We start from the raw sequence: 18365 nt of genomic DNA on the forward strand, positions 1-18365 counted from the left end.
ATGCCAAAGGCACTTAATTTTGAATCTCCTAATACTCTGCCATAATATGATATTTGAAACAAATCAGCATTGGGAAAAGACAGATCTTTGAAGGAAATAGTGAGTGTGTGAGTATTTAGCAATTTTCCAGCAATATCACACCCGGGGGGGGGAATCAGAAATGGGCTTCACACATTGTACCCATGTGGGGAATGAACCTGGGTCTTCGGCGTGAATATGTCCCCCAGAATATTGCTAAATATGGTGTAAATTAAAAACTCACTCACTCACTCACTCTTCAACTTTGACAGATCAGTGTTTGACTTTATGTGGACACTTAAAGTCATTCTTTACATCAGTGGAAGGACCAATCAATCATTGATGAAAGCTGATCATTTGAAGCTTGAACACCAACAGTCATGTTCATTTTTTCCCCAGACAATTCAACTGTTAGTCATAGTTCTGACCAATAATATGTGTATTTAGCAAGGATGGAACGATTGATCATGGAGTAACACTACTGCATCATATTTAGGATTTCTGTCATGGTATCAAGAGTATTATGTCATCCGACTTTAAACACATGATTTGGGTTGCTTTGAACAGTGTTCCAGTTTTATCATTCTGTTTATGATTTGATACGGGTCTTACAATTCAGACGAAACTACAAGCATGGTGTGGTGCTGACAAACCAAAAATATACTGAGGGAAACAAATAAGGGAACACATGAAAGCGCAAGTGTTCCTTTATTCTTTTCCAAGATTCTTGACCGCCTCTGTGGTGTAGTGGTTAGAGCGTCCGCCCGGAGAGCGGAAGGTTGCGGGTTCGATCCCCAACCGCGTCATACCAAAAGACGTTAAAATATGGTACTTGTTGGTCCCTGCCTGGCTCTCGGCATTAATGGGTACAACAAGGACTGGTCGGCTCGGAGTCAGTATAATGTGTCTGAGTGGGGTATTCATGCTTCACTGCGGCATGGTATCTCAGTGGGCTAGCACTATAAAACCAGCTTTAGTCTGGGCTAGTACAAGCAGCCGCACGTGCACATACACACATGCACGTCGTCATATGAGCGAAATATTCTCAAGCACGACGTAAAACCCAATTTCACCTCACCTCACCTCCAGGATTCTTATCAAGCTTTGTTTTGCACTGTGGGTGAAAATCTTAAAAAAAATAAAGGAACCCTGCGATGAAGTGAATATAATTGGGATGAAACACTGGATTCGATCCACAATCTTAGCTTTCCAATGACCCCAATGGATCAGCTATGCATAGCAAATTGCAGTGCCATAGACAGCTGGTCCTATCATTCCCCTTCAGATTTGTGAGTGTGTCATTTATGTCATTGCATTGCTCTTTTGGGAATTGTGGAAGGTATTAAAATGTACAAACATCATTACTGTTTCAGCAACAAAGATTGCACTTCTGAAACAGATGATTAATACTTAAGGTTGACATGTTGAAATGAGTACAGCTTAAGAGGGATTTTCTGGTGATTTTTTTTATGTTTAATTTCACGTTTCAGCAAATGTATGATGTATTGTCATTCATTTTAAGTTTGTTAACAGATTGCGTTCATTGCATATTCTCTTTCTGATGGAGATTGACACTAGTTAATTACATTACTCAGTTTCAAATTGATTAACAATCAATTATTTACGGTTTCCTTCTTCTCTTTTCAGAGCTTATTGGAAATAATAAAAAGTTCAACGTAAACTTCCAAGATGGCGATGGGTGAGTAAACATCATGAATATTCATGAGCTTGCTAAAGAGAAAGCTCTAGGCTTTCTGAACAGACAAATTGTCTCCAGTTAGGGATAAATTGCTAGTATTTGGGGCCATCCAGCAGGGAAAATTGGATGTACATTTCAGGCAAATTGATGTGAATATCAGCCCTCATATTGCTTGATTCACAGCATTCAGCACCCATGAAAGGATGTCTGGAGAAATGTGGACACAGGCTCTTGATGCTTGCCATAAAATATCAAACCTCTCCACAGTATCAAATTAATTTTTTTCTACACAGGATATTCATGAGATCTCGAGTTTCTCTTGATAAACTAATGTAATTGTGTCTTTGAATTTCCTCCCATAATGCTTTGTCATCATGGTCACAATTTGTTTCGTCAGTTGTCGTGGTAAGATACTGTAATTGGGTGACATTGCATTCAGTGTGTAACAAGTTTAGTGCATTTGTTGGTGTATCTCAAGGGACAGGCAGAGGCTTCTCCACCTCATCTCTTCAACCTTAGAGTTTGTTACCAGTACAAAACAAGATCAACAGACAAAAATGATGGCAGTAACTCATTTTTGTCACTCTGGTCTCAATGATTTGTAGCGGAAAGTTTCTTATTTAAGTAATTTTCACAAGTCCTTTGGATACTTTAACCAATTATATTAATAGTTGGCAGGTTCAGAATTTACAAAAGTCTGAAAGTTGAAGATTGGTAGACTTACACAGAGTCTCTGAAAATATATAACTTTGGTAGAAGTGACGCAGCTGCTTTTATAAATTGAATAGGAGCTCAAAATGAAATGGGTGATTCTGAGCCTTAACTCCATGCTTGCTTCATTAAGGACTTTTGCATTACAGAAAGGCTGGTCAAAGAGAAAATGGTTTGGGGACTGTAAGATAGGAACAGGGCTAAACATTCAGTGGGAAGGTCTATTACTATGTCACTGGTGACATTTCCTTGAGCACTACTGCTTTTATCATTAGGTAAATGGCAACTCTGCAGCACATCATTTTTCCACATAAGTGACTTTCAGTGTGATTATATTAGGCGAAATCCACTTTCTATCATAAGAAAGGCTACTGGTCATGTGGCTACTGTCTAAGTTGGATGGTCAGATTGTGACGTGTTCATTGTAACTTGTTCATTGTTAGTCTGAGTAAAGAAGGGGTGTAAAAAGTGTTACTTTGGAGCCAGAGTGGATAAAACTGTCGTAGAGACTGGTTAAGAATGTTCGAAAATTGACCATTCCATTGGTGCAGTCTTGGTCTAGACTGCCCAGTAAGTGGTCCGGTAAACTAGGAAATCTGTCCATCATTAGACAGGCAATCAGCTCCTTCCAGAAGGAGCAAGATGATCAGAGTTGGAGTTTTCAGACAGGGAAAATGTTGTCAGCTGGCCAATGTCAATTATAGCGTACACCATCACACTATTGTTTTTGACCATAGTGTATAAGGCTATGGCAATTTCAGCTTTTGAAACTGACTTGAAGTGGTCCCAGGTTGATGGCGCTGTCTGAGCCTTTAGACTGATGTATTTAAGGAGGTCTCACCACTTGGATGGGTTGAACTTCCACTCATCTGTGTAGCAACTAGCCAGCCAAATAGATTTCACTGTAATGCGTCTTCCCTTCCTAGTAATTAGCTTATACAGGGAGCGTCAGGCTATTTTGTCAGGTCTAGCTTCTACTCTAAAGTGCATTGTTACCCAGAACCCCACAACCACTGATATAGGTATGTAGGATCCATTTATATGAAATACCTCATGTTCATTGATAAAAAGAATGAAAGGAACGTCTCCCATAACATTTTATCTTTGTGTTCCCCAAATATATGTTTCATTCATGGGGTAAGTCTGGTTACAGAAGAGGGGGCATGGCTGTGGCCTGTCACATGAAAGTTGATATCTACATCTGTCTGTAGCAGCTCAGCTGGGAACTAAGGATCCATGGCAGTCATTCATAGAATCAACTGAATCAAAACAAGTTCAAGTCTCCATCTATTTACGGTCCACAGTCCAATTTTCTGCATCTTTAACTTACAAGGGCATGGACAATTGCCACCCTCTGTAAAAATCTGCTGATTCTCTGCATGAGTCCAAGTAGAACAAACTCTCGAAGTTATATCTTCTAGGGTCTTACCATCTGCTTTATCCATATCTCATATTGTCTGCTTGATAGGCGTGATATTGGCAGTATGGATGCTATTAACGATTGTAAATTTCATGCATGTCGGGTTTAAGTGGCTATTATGGCAGATAACTTTGGATGTATATCCCTAGTTAGTGTTGGTTTCAGATGGTTATGTTGGTTTGAGCTGCTTTATGTGTACAAAGATGGATCTGAACGTGAATCAAACACTTTTTGGACAGTTAAGCAATGCTTGTGATTGTGTTAGCGTGTATAAAATATTGAGATTTTGGTTAAAGTTGAGTTACAATGGTTCAAGTTCTCAAGTGTTATTGATATTGGCAGATTTCAACATAGATTTTTCATTGATAATGGATCCCAATAGAAATGTGTATTTGTGTTGTTAAGTCTTGGCATTTTTCAACATATAAGACAAACCAAATAAAAATGTATTGTGAAAAATTGTAAAATCAATTAGTTTCATGAAAAAGATTGTTTTTTTTATTTCTGTTGTAAAATCCTGGTGAATGCATGCATTGTGTTTTAAAAATAGGATATCATGTTCGATATCATCTTGCGATAATAAGATCATTGGGGCCTACTTTCACAAATTGTTGAGCAATTTTAATTGGCTAATGGAGGCTTCCATTTGTAAACATGGCTGGATTCATGCACTGACTAACATAACATAGTAATCTACCTAGGATTAATGGAAAATGGGGAAAAAGGTGAGAACGGAATTTGGTTGAGGTTCATGGACGTTGAAGGGTTTTTCCAGGTGCAAACGTTTGCACTTCATTTATTAATCATGTTTCTTTGGAAACAAGGTTTTTCCTCCAGGTTATTGCCTGTTTCGATTACATTGGAGATTGGAGTGGTTGAATTTATTTGAAACTTTTCGATTTGGTTGACTATTGTTACAATGAGGAGAAATAAAGCCCTTTCATTGAGGAACCGAGGTGGACCCAACCAAGTGAACATTTCCAGGTAGGTGTTTCCGAGAAATATGTGATTGTTTTTGCTGGGAAGGTTGTACAAGGTCAGATTCGCCTCAGTGGATGTCTTGTCTCAGCTGTTATTTACAATTTACATCGTTTTATGGCTCTGTTTTTTCAGAATGATTTCTTCTAGTTGAGTGAATACAAAGCCTGTTTTGTTCTTCAAAAAGTGTATCATACCATTTTAAGTTGTGGAATTTGTTTGCTGTTGAGCTTGGTAATTGTATAACTGTGTTATGTTCCTGCGAATGTACATTTCATGTAAATTCCATACTCCTATGGATTTCTAAGTCAAAGATGATATTGAAGCCTCTTTGTGTCACAAAGGAGGATTGTGTTATTGGTTGTGTGAAAACTGATACTATACAATCATACTCTAAGATATATCCTCTGTAATCCTCTTTACACATTTAGCAGTATCTGCCAAGGTCAGAGAGATCCGTTCATTCACAGAACTCAGGAGCACCAACGTTCTATCCCACTTGATCATGACCGACCTGTGTTGGCTAAGTATTTCCACGGTATTGTGTCCGGGATTATGTCAAGCCTGTGACAGCTCTACTGAAATGTGTGTCATTGTCTTCCTCATGTCAGAGGACACTGTTATCGTAAAGGTGCAACTCCTTTCGCAACTAATAGCCGGTCTTCACACCTATTTCATGTCAGTTGCGATACCTGTCTCGCTGTTTACACACGCCAGTCATCGTCCCATTGTTGATGATGCTAGTGGATGAATACAACTTTTCCTTCTAGGATAGTAATGAATCACTAGGTGGCTGACTCATGGCTGTCAACATGTGTGGGACAGATACTTCCAATCTTCCAGAGGGGCTATATGTTTTGATTTCTCCTCACCTGTCATTCCCCATGCTGATGATGATTAAAACCATTAAGATGTCAGACAGGTTGGCTGACACACAAGAGCAGACATGGATAATGTTCTGGAAGAGAGGACATGGTCGTAGATATATAATTCTACAAAAGCTGATACTGACTTAAGCTATGGATCTGTCATTTCTCATTACTTTGTACCTGTACTGATAGAAAATAAGTTAAAGCTATGTGTCATGGCATGACAGATTAACCATACTAGCAGGAAAGAATTGAATGGTCCTTCTCTTGTGTATGATATGTGTGTTATTTCACTGTTTGGGGGTGGTGGGGGAGTCTTGTGGTTAAAGCGTTTGCTCATCATGCCAAAGACCTAGGTTCGATTCCCCACATGGTACATGAGACCCATTTCTGGTGTTCCCTGCTGTGATATTGCTGCAATATTGCTAAAAGCAGCTTAAAACTAAACTCACTCCCTCACTCACTGTTGATTGGGTTAAGTTCTCCAGTAGTATTTGAAATGTTTTTATTGGAGTTTTGTCTTTGTGGAAAAAATATTACATTATGACATAATAACAATTATAGACTCTTGTAGAGGTCGATATCGGTTTTTATTGACCTGAGTAAAACAATATCAACCGAGCTTGCGAGGTCGATATTGTTTTTCTCAGGTCAATAAAAACCGATATCGACCTCTACAAGAGTCTATAATTGTTTTATTATATAATGAAAGAGAAACGGGTTTTAACATAAACTTTTAATGCACACACTGTGCCATCTATCCGAGTGATCTGATTGGCTGAAAAGCGGGGGAAGCCCCTTTCTTACGGGATTCCTTGTCTATTTTTAGTAACCCAAGTCAATATCGTAATTTATCAGAAAACTCAAGTCAATATCGTGTTTTGTAGTCAATCATGTGACGGTATTTTGACCAATCGTGGTACAGGAAAAATACTACCTATATAATAATTATCATTCAAACATGCTTCAACATAGGATATCGCTTCTGTGAGATCAAGTGATATCTGACAGGAGATGTGGCTGTAATCAAATTACATCACAATGCTCCCCACACCATTGTGAAGTCATCATGACATAATGACATCACAATCAAATCACACTCCCTTTGTCAAAGAAACAGGTGAACTTTACTCCCAAGTTTTAAAACTTTAAAAGATGGAAGAATCATGGATGATAACTAGAATATTACACTTATCAATCAATTAAATCAACACTTGTAAAAAATGATTGAAATTGCTCACCAACCCTGAGAGCTTTAAACTTTTTATTGACTTTTTATATCAAAAGACAAGAGGGTTAGATTTTTTATATCTCACATTGAGGATGTCAGCATGATTTATTATCAGTCAGTTAAATAAATATAGATATTTAAACTATCACACTTTCAAAGAATGTTAGATTCTTCTAACATGGTGCATTTGTCCCAGAATCACTAATTTGCTGTTGCAGCTAATCTAGCTTAACTCATTCTCTCATTAGTTCTTGTAATGTGAGTATTTAATGTTAAAATCAAGGACTAATTTTGATAGAGATTTATATGATGAAAAACTTTTTCCTGAAACCCATCTGAAACATGAGATGTGGGTCAAACATTGTGTGGTTGTTTGTTTGGGTTTTTGTACAAGGAAAGACCAAGGAAGTGCACTGGTGTTTACTCTTAGCATGTGAACCACATATTTGAGAACAAACGCGGCTTGCATCGTTGACATTGATTTGCATACAGTTCGCTCATGGTACGACTTGGGCCAACTTGTTCCACAAATGTGTCTCGTAAATCACCTTATTTTCAAATCACACATTTCAGGATTCTTTGCATCTGAATAAACTTTGTTCGGTGCACACACATGCTAGACAATGGAGGATTTCTTCCGGGCATAAGGAATGGACATTTTTGGTCCTGGCACCCCCATGAACCATATTGCATGCTGGAGGGAGAATCACTGTCAAAACATGGTGTCTGTTATGGGTTTGTAGAGTTGGTTGGTTGCTAAAGGGATGGGGCACCTTTCCTAAGCCACGTGAGGAGGACATGTATAAACTACTTCACGTTCTACCGGAATATCTTGCTGTTCAGTTAAATAATTTGTTGTACAAAAATACCCACTTGGGACACGGTTCAAAAATAGAATATTTATACAGTGTGGTTAAAAACACATGGCAAAGATACAGAAAGTAAATGCCTGAATACATAATGAAACTGAAAATACAGACCAAAACAATTAACACACATAAACTATAAATTTGTATATTTGTAAGATTTGTATGTTATTTGTATTATACATCAGTTTATATTTAAATTGATTCTCAGCTGATGTAAATGGTATTTTTTATATAGAATTAGTGGCTTTGATGATTTGGGTTTGTTTCTCAACATGTCCCCTGCCCGAAATACAATGTAATGTTTCTAAACGTGGTGTGAAAATAGATGTGATGCTTTTACATGCTGCACTTAAGTCTGTGCTCCTCACACTTCTGTGCTAGTGACTGCTTCCCTCAGTGGTTTGTGCAGGGGTGGAAATAACTCTAAAATTGCTAATGTACTCCGGTAAAGTGGCACATGGAAAATCACCTGCCCTGATAATTTTTCCACTATACTGGCCGATTTTCTTGTTGATTTTTTAAATAAACAACATAATTAACATTGGAAAGTCAACTGGACAACTGCATTTTGATAATAAACATAACATTGAATGAATAGACAATGTTATTGTATGACAACACCCACTAGAAAGATGCGCAAAAATAGAATACAGTGAAACAAACATCTTGAATGGTTGTACGTTATCCGTCCTTGACAATGGTACAAAATCTGTATCGAAACGTTGCAATCTCAAAATGAAGTTGTTACCCATGAAGCTTGTCTATAATGTCTATATTGCATGAAAACACTGTGGAAATAACATGACAAAACACTTACCTTTCATAAGATTATACAAGTATGAAGTTACTTGCAATGTACTTTCATTGTATGTTTGCAAGAATGTGGTATTGGTTATATATATTACGGGGCTCCAGTTAAGGGCTGTATCGGCGTATGTACGGATATAGAATATGCACGATACGGAAGGAAAAAATTAAGAAAACGTAGCAGATACGCACCACAGCAATGGCGTGAGGGCCTTAGAATCATTATCAGATGTAAATTCATCTGAAAAGGTATTGTTTTATTGTTTATTGACCTGTTTACACAAGAGTAACAATGTTGTGGTGCATATATGAAACGAAACACAAGATTACTGATACACCATTAAATACAGGTTTTTCCAGTACTCCTATATTGAAAAAATAAGGAGTACGTACTCTTGATGTTGAAAAGTTATCTGGAGCCCTGATATTACATGGATATGAATATCAGACACAGAATTTATGGTTATTGCTTAGGTGTCCACTGAAATATGTGATAAATTGTTCTGGCAACAAAAGTTAGGGATTATTTCTAACAGTCAGTAATGCACTCACACACATACTGTCTTTCTGTGTATTCATATTATGCCACAGACCAATGTCACATGGAACGACAAATATCTGTATAATTTCCCTGTGTTTAATTAGATATACAGACCGAATGATCCCACAATCCAAATAGGAGCTCAGATTGCATGAATTATATTGATTATACAGCATATACAAGCAGATGATTTACAGAGAACTGGGACAGAAGTGTTAGTTCATGGAACTGGGACCCTTGTCACTTGCTGTAAGTCGTGATCAGTGGCTGATGACCAATGACGTAGATATGTGGGACATGTGAGAAACAGGTGTTTGAGATTCTAGGTGTAATCTACATGCAACAAGTGACCTCCCACCCACCCACCCACACCCACTCATGTGAGGGAGTTGGATTGTTTTGTTGAGGCCGGTAATCTCTGTACAAACAGGTATACAATGGCCAGTAGGCCAGTTCGGCTGGGCCAGTCAGCTGTCTCCTGTTTGGTCCTTCAACCTACACACTACCTAGACCAGGGGGAGTAGAGGGGAACACCTTCAACAGAGAAACATTTGTTGGAGGATGGAGATTTTTATTGACCTGATTAAATTTTAAGGGTTACTTTTTTATTAAAAGAAATATTTGCTTGTTACTTTATTATTTTGTCTATGTCTTGATTGTCACTGTTTATTTCCTGTCAGCCATTTCTTGGTTTATTTGAGAAATTTGTTTTTGTAAAATATGAGGAGAATGTGACTTGGGTAAATGTGATTGCTGAAATCTGGAGTTTGACTAGACTAATACACAATCTCTGAAACGAAATTATGTATAAAATTATACCAAATGTTTTTCTGATGGATCCATCAAAACTTTCAGTTTAATAGGTGGGAAGGAAATGACTGAAGATTTAGAGCTGGGAAGGGGATAAGAATAAAATGGAGGTGAATGGGTTGTTTTAAAATGTGCTTTTGGGTTTGGCAAAGTGAGGGCCTATTGACAAAGCTGTTGTAATGCATAGAGTGACATTAAGGGGTCACACAAAAAATAGCTAAGTCTATTCCCGGAGTTGTCTTAGCGTTAAGTTCTCGTAAATTAATAACAAAATTATGTGAGGAGCTTATGACAGTAAAATGGTAGCCCAAACATGCTTGTAAATAAAAAGTTTTTGATAGTATGGGTCCGCTGTATAATTTCTGTGCACAAAACATAGTTATATTTACACATGCATGCACATATGTAACATATATGAAATATCAATGCATACATGAATTTCAATCCAGGGAATTCCTTGAAAATTGATGATGACATTGGTAAAAGCCCCAGATTCTTACCCTCCATCATAAAAGAGCTAACTGTCTTAGCTCAGATTACAGTCTTAGCCAAGATTTGTGTCGTAAGTAAGATAACGCTGCGATGGGTTTAAGACAGCTTCAAAAATAGATCATGTGGCAGTCCTGATATTTGTCATCAGATGGTGAGATGAGACTTGGATAAGACAGCATCAAGATTAGGCTGCCTGGAGAGTCCCTGTTTGAACGTTGTGAATGTGATGGTCAAGAAAATGAGATAGAGTCGCTACATTGTCCCCCCACATAAATCATGCCAGAGAGGTTGCACTTGGAAGTAGAGTAAATAATCAGATAATGCTTAACAAGTTTACATGTATTTAGATTATATGCTATAAACAGCCATGTCTGTGTATCTTGAGTTTCACCGGGAGTCAAGTAGTTACTACATGTCCTCTTCTGTGTGGGCCGCCCACTCCAGTATATACTGGATGTGTGCTGTGCGTGTGTGTGCTGTGCGTGTGTGTGCGTGCACATGGGTGCATGCATTCGCGTGTTGGTGTGTGTGTGTCCTGGGATAGGTCACAAACACACATTTCATGTACACATACAGCATCAAACACAGCCATGTTGAATGTGCATCCAGTGTGTTCTTGCAGTGTGTGTGTGTGTGCGTGTGTGTGTGCTTGGATATGTGTGTGTGTCTGCATCCTTCCTGTGTGCTAAGTGGGTGTATGTGTCTGTGTATGAGGTTTCTGTATGTGTATTATATTGTGTGTATGTAAGTGCATGCAGTGTGTGAATGCTGTGTCTTCATGCTTTCAACCTTGCTTTCTTGTGTTTGATGTGTATGTGGATGATTGACAGGCATCGTATCCCAATTGCGTAGATTGATGTTCTTGCTGTTGATCACTGGATTGTCTGGTCCAGACTCGATTACTTACAGACCGTGCCATATAGCTGGAATATTGCTGAGTACGGCGTTAACCAACAGTACAACCAACCAACCAACATATGCCTACTGTGTGTGCATGCGTGGCATATGTGCTAAGTATCCATGTATGCTGTGTGTTCGTATGTGTACATACTACCTACACGTTTGTTTTCTCGTTAGAGGACACACTTATTGCACTGTAAGCACTAGTGGAACATTAGGATATTTCTTTAAATAATGATCATGTTTATTGATGACTGCATGCATTTAATGTCCTGTGTGTTTGACATCTTATGTTCATTTATTGATTTAGTGCCTTGTATGCCTCCATACTCCTGCTGTTAGCTCAAGCCCCTTTGTTGTGCAACATTGTACTGTAAGTGCAGCCAAAAGCCTACAAGAAGTGCAATAAGAATGATGTATATGTGTATCTAATTTCAATGGTTTTGTGCTCTTTTGTTAAAGGATTAGAAAGTTCTAAAGTTAGAATTACAAAAACTAGCCACACCATACATACCATGTTTATAGATAATACATGGTATGTATGATGTGGGTAGTGGCCACTGGAGACATCTTATTCTGAAACAAACAATTTACAGTCTGCAGTCTGTATTTGTTCCTGCACAGGTTAATGATGAATTTTCCTCACTAAACTGATATATGTTTGTGGTGTTTGGCAAATAGATAAAAAGTATTCAAATGCACAAAGATATTGTTGTTTCTTTTCCAAATTTGTCAGTAAAAGAATCTGTAAACCAAATGAGCAAAAAAAGAATTGTTCTTTTTTTAAACTTTTTGACTGATTTATCACAATTGAAAATACAGATACTAAATGTTTTAAAACAAATCTAACTAACGCAATGCTTCTTACCTCACATTAATCAGTCATATGTGATGCTGTGTATAGAATATACAGAGTTTTGTCATTTCTCCTTAATAAACAGTGTTTTGACCTGATTCAGAACTTATTTCAAACATGGTTGTCACAGCAGCCATGTTTCAAATGTCACCTGCTCCTTGCTCAGTCATTTCTGGGTGTATCATTGAGGGAGTGAGTGAGTTTAGTTTTACGCCACATTCAGCAATATTGCAGATTTATGGCGGCTGTCTGTAAATAATCGAATCTGGACCAGACAATCCAGTGATCAACAACATGAGCATTGTATCATTATGAAGTGTCCAAAGCAGTATGTATGTGATATTCAGTATTTGACCCATTAATGTGTGGCTGTTGCTGCCAAAGCATGATGAAAAGGTCATTATGTCTTTGCCTTGCTGGATAAGCATGCATATATAAATGTCTAATAAATGAACATTCCACCAGGACGTCTCTTCGTCACAAACCTTGTTTATTTCATGTTCTTATTCTTCCTTCCTCAGTTATTATAATTTTTTAACTAAAAAATATTCCGACCCCTGAAGGTGCGGGTTAGAATATTGATCTTAAGTAACCCATGCTTTATCGTAAGAGGCAACTAACAGGATCGGGTGGTCAGGCTCGCTGACTTGGTTGACACATGTCATCGATTTCCAATTGCACAGATCAATGCTCATGATCACTGGTTTGTCTGGTCCAGACTCGATTATTTACAGACTTCTGCCATGTAGCTGGATTATTGCTAAGTGCGGCGTAAAACTAAACTCACTCACTCACTCTAAAAAATATTCCAGACAGCTCAAGTGAGCTACAGGGCCTTAGGATCTATTGTGTGTGTTTTTTCCCCATACCACAACATCTACTTTGTTGAAAAATAAAAATGTCTTCATGGTAATAAAAGAAGTAACTGCCTTTGAGGCTCACCTATGTGTGAATGTTCCACCTGTACTTGTCTAGTGTAGTTGGCTACCACATGCAGGTCAGCATGTTCTCTGGCTGTGGAATAACCATCTGTCACCTGGCTATATATGCTTCAGTGCTTCACGTTTTAGCAGCGCAGTAGGCATTAATATCACAGCCCTGTTATCATAACATGGTAGATATATGCTGATATTGAAAATGCAGGCTTGATAGAGGTTGACCTGGTTCTTTGCATGTTGTAATGGAGTGTCATGAAATGATAATATCAGAGTAAAGTTCCAGTTTCAGTTGTTAGTTGCAAGGAGATATCTTACCAAACATTGATGTAGTCAGCTTGTAGAGTGTAGTTATTAACTGGATGTGACATACAAGATTCACTATCATTGAATACTGTGTGAGTTACGTGTGAATTACGTGTGAATTGTGGGAGCATTGCCATGTGTGTAGTGCTGAGAATGCAGTATAGTGGCCAGGGGTAGTTTATTGGTTGGTTACATGTGATTTAGTGCGGGATTAATATATTTGAAATCCTTGCCTGTGCAAAATACGAGGAAATATGATATTAGAAACATACATCATATTTATGGCTTGGAATAAGATTAGACGGGGCTGTCATTTTGGTATTTTCTGTTTGTTCAGTTTCCAGTGGTGGCGGGGTAGCCTGATGGTTAAAGCGTCTGCTATAAAATCGGTGTAATACCATACTCACTTCTTCAGTTTCCCTAAAGATTTAAGTCAGTGCTTTGGTTATCAAGATACAAAATCTGTGGCTACATATTGATGTATAATTTAAAATGGATTTAAGAATTATAATATTATTTACTCTGAAGTTGGAAATGTTTGTTATAGTGACGGCCTGAGTACTGTGAGTTTCCATGTTTACGTCAGTTGGACCAGCAATGGTGATTAGTCCTGTGAAGCAGGGAGCTGTTCCAGGTGTTCCCTCACTGTTGAGGATGGTGATAAAACTGTTCCATGTCCAGCCACCGTTACACTGCTACACTTGCTGTGTCTAGGAGAGGGGCGGCTTTACTACCTGGAGGAAGTAATATAGGTCACATTGATACCTACATACTTCCTCACAGTGGCTCACACTGATATGGTAATTGTGCTGTCCTCTCATGGGCTGTAGCTTGAATACTTGCACTTTGAAATATTGATTTTTAGAAGAGACTTTCTAAGTTTTCAATTGTCTTTTTTGTGTGTGTGGAATTGAACTTTTAGAAATGTGGAATAAGAGAATGAATTTACTGTTAGGAATGGACTTACAGAGATGCTGTTCATGTCTGACTCCTTACCTCAACAGTCTGGTGAGGTCAGCCTGACAGAAACAAAGATGTAATATGGATATATACTGTGTGAAACAAATAAAGGAACACAGGAAAATTCAAACGTTCCTTTGATATTTTCCAGTTTTCATCATCAGCTTTGAATAGAGCTGTGGGAAGAAATCTGATAAATAAATAAATGAACACTGCCATGAAGTTGTGTTCCCTTACTTGCTTCCCTCAGTATATTACAGAATGTATTCTCAAAAGGACCTGTGGGGTAGCCTAGTGGTTAAAGCGTTGGCTCGTCACGCCGAAGACCTGGGTTCGATTCCCCACATGGGCACAATGTGTGAAGCCCATTTCTGGTGTCCCCGCCGCGTGATATTGCTGGAATATTTCTAAAAGCGGTCGTAAAACTAAACTCAGTCAGTCAGTCAGTCAAAAGGACATGTATACCCTTAAGAATATTGTTCTCAAGAGGACATGTATACACTAAAGGATGTTTTTTCAAAATATAATGTACACTAAACATTTGTTTTCAAAAGTGTTGCCTCATTGGGACCTGTGTACATGTATTACTTAGATGATCTAGAAAATGGCAGTAAATAACTCATATTACTCATTTTGTCAGAGTGAGTGAGTATTGTTTTACGCTGCTTTTAGCAATATTCCAGCAATATCACGGCGAGGGACACCAGAAATGGGCTTCACATATTGTACCCATGTGGGGAATCGAACCCGGGTCTTCGGCGTGACAAGCTTACGCTTTAACCACTAGGCTACCCCACCGCCCCCATTCTGTCAGAAGTGTTAAAAGGGTGATGGGTTAGCCTCGTGGTTAAAGCACATTCCTCGTGCTGAAGATGTGGGTTTAATTCTCTACATATGTACAATGTGTGAAACCTTTATGGTTGAAAACATATTAAACATTATATGATTACAACAGCAGCTTGGCTGATCTATCAACTGCGTCATATACATTATAGGAATCAGTCATGGAAGACTTGCCATACATGAACAGGGAGGACTATATTCTTTTAGATGAAAGGAAAAATATGTTTCTACATGTTAGGAATAATTGATATGAAAGTTTATATAGCCAGGTAATTAAAGCGTTGTTATGTCAAAATGACCAGTTATGCTTGGTGAGTTTAGTCAGAGTAATAGGAAAATAGATAACAGTGCAGTGTCTACCACATGTAATACATTAACCAATAAGGCTGGAGGCTGACAAAAATAACATATTGTTAGAGAAATGCACAACAGCCTTAAGATTTCTCTATCTCTGTTCTCTCTTAAACAGGTGTCATTCATACCCATGATAGGCTACATATAGACATCATTGTAATCAGAACTCCATTATTTTTGGTGGATGAAGAGTAATTCAGCTTGGCTTGGATAGTCACCTTTTAGCATTAGTGACCTGACCAGGCAAATGAGTGTTTGATGTATAGAGATAGAGGGACTATGGATTATGTTTGCTGTCTACAGTAGGTCTTGGCGAAGCAAAGAGCTGGTATCAGTATCAATCAATACTAGCAGAAGGGTAATATGCTGACTGGACACTATCACATGAAGTCTTGTCAGTATAGGATGAGGTTGATGGCTTGTATCACTGACGGGGATGTTCTTGTGGCATTTCGTTTGGCCTATTCATTATGTGTCTAAGTAGAACTAGCCACAGATTTGGTTACTGTCAAGGAGGAGATGGCGGAGATATTTTGGGATGCCTCACTGTAAATACTGTTTCCAAATGCCATGATGGCTTGTAATCTCTCATATATTCAGCTTATGAGGTTTCAACACCAACTTATATTGTGAGACATGGTATGGGAATATATGGTGTATGTCATAAGTCACAGCCTTTGTCTTTTTCAGGAGTTCATACATCTGATATGGAACACGACACTTATTGTTGGTGTGACTTTATACTTTTGGTATAGACCAGAGGAAATATTGTTGACTTGACTTCTACTCTTGCATAGATTGGAATGCTGATTGTTGTAGGGTCTTTTTACATCTGGTATATAGTCTCTCAGTCTTTGAACCATATTATCTTCCCCTCTGCCCAACCTTGACTCTAATGATATAGCCCTTTTGAATATGATTATGAAGTAAGTCTAGAGTTGCCACAGGTTCAGATTTTCAGTCTACCACCACAAAGGGACTCTTCAATAAATGGAAATACATACATCTTGCTATTAGTTAGTCTAACATCTTGCTTAGACCAACATTAATTGTTGATGGAACTACATACTTTGCAGAGAGGCACAGGTGTCTCAATTCTCTAGTCATATTTCATCCCTTTATGCTGGTGTCATGATGTCCAGTTCACTATTTTCCTTCAAGGTATAGACAAGTTCCTGTGCTGTTCACCATTCACAGGGCATCGATAGATACATCATGATAAATATATCAATGCTACAACCTACATACTGACAAAATGAGTTTTCAGTACACTAACTGAAAATGGATGGAATTAGCCTTTGACTTATATGTCCTGGTGGTATCCCCTAGTGTTGACTAAGGCAATCAACTCTCCCCTCTCCGACCCCAGTGTCAGCCTCCGAGCTCCAAGCTAATGACAGAGAGAGAGGAGAGGGGAGACAATTAGAAAATGCTATAAGTCTGTCACTCTTTCATAGATTTTCTGCTGTGAACCAGATCGATAATGAAACACCTAAGAAACTGCTCCAGAGGGACTTAAAAGATGTATGAGTTCCAAACAAAGACAGAAAGTTTTTAACAAGTTCAAAGCTTTCATTTGATTTTTACACTGAAATGCAGTCATATTCTTGTGTTGAGAAGGTTTGTTTCGAGGGGGTTTCATTACATTAGGGTGAAGAAGACCAAGGCACCATTATATAACAGTATGTTTGTTGTTGTGTCCTCTTGTGTTGAATGTCCCTCTTAACTTGGGTAATTTTAGTTCTGGCCTCTCCTGGCATTGGAGGACTTGAGCTGTGTCAGAGTTTTTATGTTAGCGAATACGGAAGAGTCAGGATTTAAGTGGAAATCATTGTCACGACTGTGTGCGTCGGTATCTCCAATTACATTATGACAGGACTCCTCCAATGTGTAATGCATCTATCTTACAGAACATGCAGAGAAGACAGCCAAAGAAAACATAGGAAACAGAATTTTTTGTTGAAAATGTTTGAAACGTTTCCTGAAACCGAGACTCTTGTTGGTATAGAATTTGTGATTAGAAGCCCAATCAGTAGACCGTGTCAGAATCGGACATTGATGGTTACGTTGCAACAGACAAACACCATTCACGAATGAGTTTTATCCCCATTTTCCTTGTAGAGATGTCCCATGGGGATTGATGGTAAGAATATAGGTCCCCTGCAACCTTTAACTTGTTGAAGGTCACCAAATGAAGCGGGTGAAGAGACTCTGTGACCTGGTCGATTGCTTGTCAAGGTATCCCTATAGTAGTGATTGATACCCTTGATGACAATTATTGGATTGTCTGACCCAGACTGGATTATGTACTGACTGCTGTCATATAGCTGCGATATTGCGGTGTGCAGCGTGAAACAACCAACAAACTAAACCAATCCTTGTAGAGATGTAAATCACACCATCTCCAGTATTGGCTGAAAAAAAGGAGATCATTTTGACATTCTACGAACATTGGTGACATCCGTCAAGAGCAAGGTCATAAATATTAACTTTATCACCTTCCTTTTTGCAGAGTCTTCTTTTATCTCATTTACCAAAAGGGTTTTCAGATGCAAATGCCTACCAGGTTATCTTAACCTGGCAATAAAATTCCTTGGCTGAACTCTCCAAGTGATTGTCATTTGAGTGTCTTGTTTTACTCAGCTTCCCTTCAAATTGTATCTGAGCACAGCCAGTCCAAAGCTGTTGGTATTGTTCAGAAAAACAATATATTACCTACCAACTAGAAATTAAGCAGTTGTCAAAACTGGGGTCTTATGACTGCCA

At 38.4% G+C, this 18365-nt stretch overlaps 1 protein-coding gene across 3 annotated transcripts in view; it reads left to right on the forward strand.

Annotated features, from left to right (window-relative positions):
- LOC124261467 (caskin-2-like) overlaps window positions 1–18365 on the forward strand; it is a 229068-nt gene that overhangs the window by 50198 nt on the left and 160505 nt on the right. For 2 of the 3 annotated variants that reach the window (XM_046695780.1, XM_046695781.1), the window contains exon 2: window positions 1666–1717. In XM_046695780.1, coding sequence (XP_046551736.1) covers window positions 1666–1717 — 52 coding nt within the window. Of the gene's footprint in view, window positions 1–1665; window positions 1718–4719; window positions 4833–18365 lie in introns of those variants that run through there. The other variant, XM_046695782.1, reaches the window with a different exon arrangement.

This window comes from Haliotis rubra, unplaced genomic scaffold, assembly GCF_003918875.1.
Source record: "Haliotis rubra isolate DU_JTF1 unplaced genomic scaffold, ASM391887v1 Scf8, whole genome shotgun sequence".
Lineage (NCBI taxonomy): Eukaryota > Metazoa > Mollusca > Gastropoda > Lepetellida > Haliotidae > Haliotis > Haliotis rubra.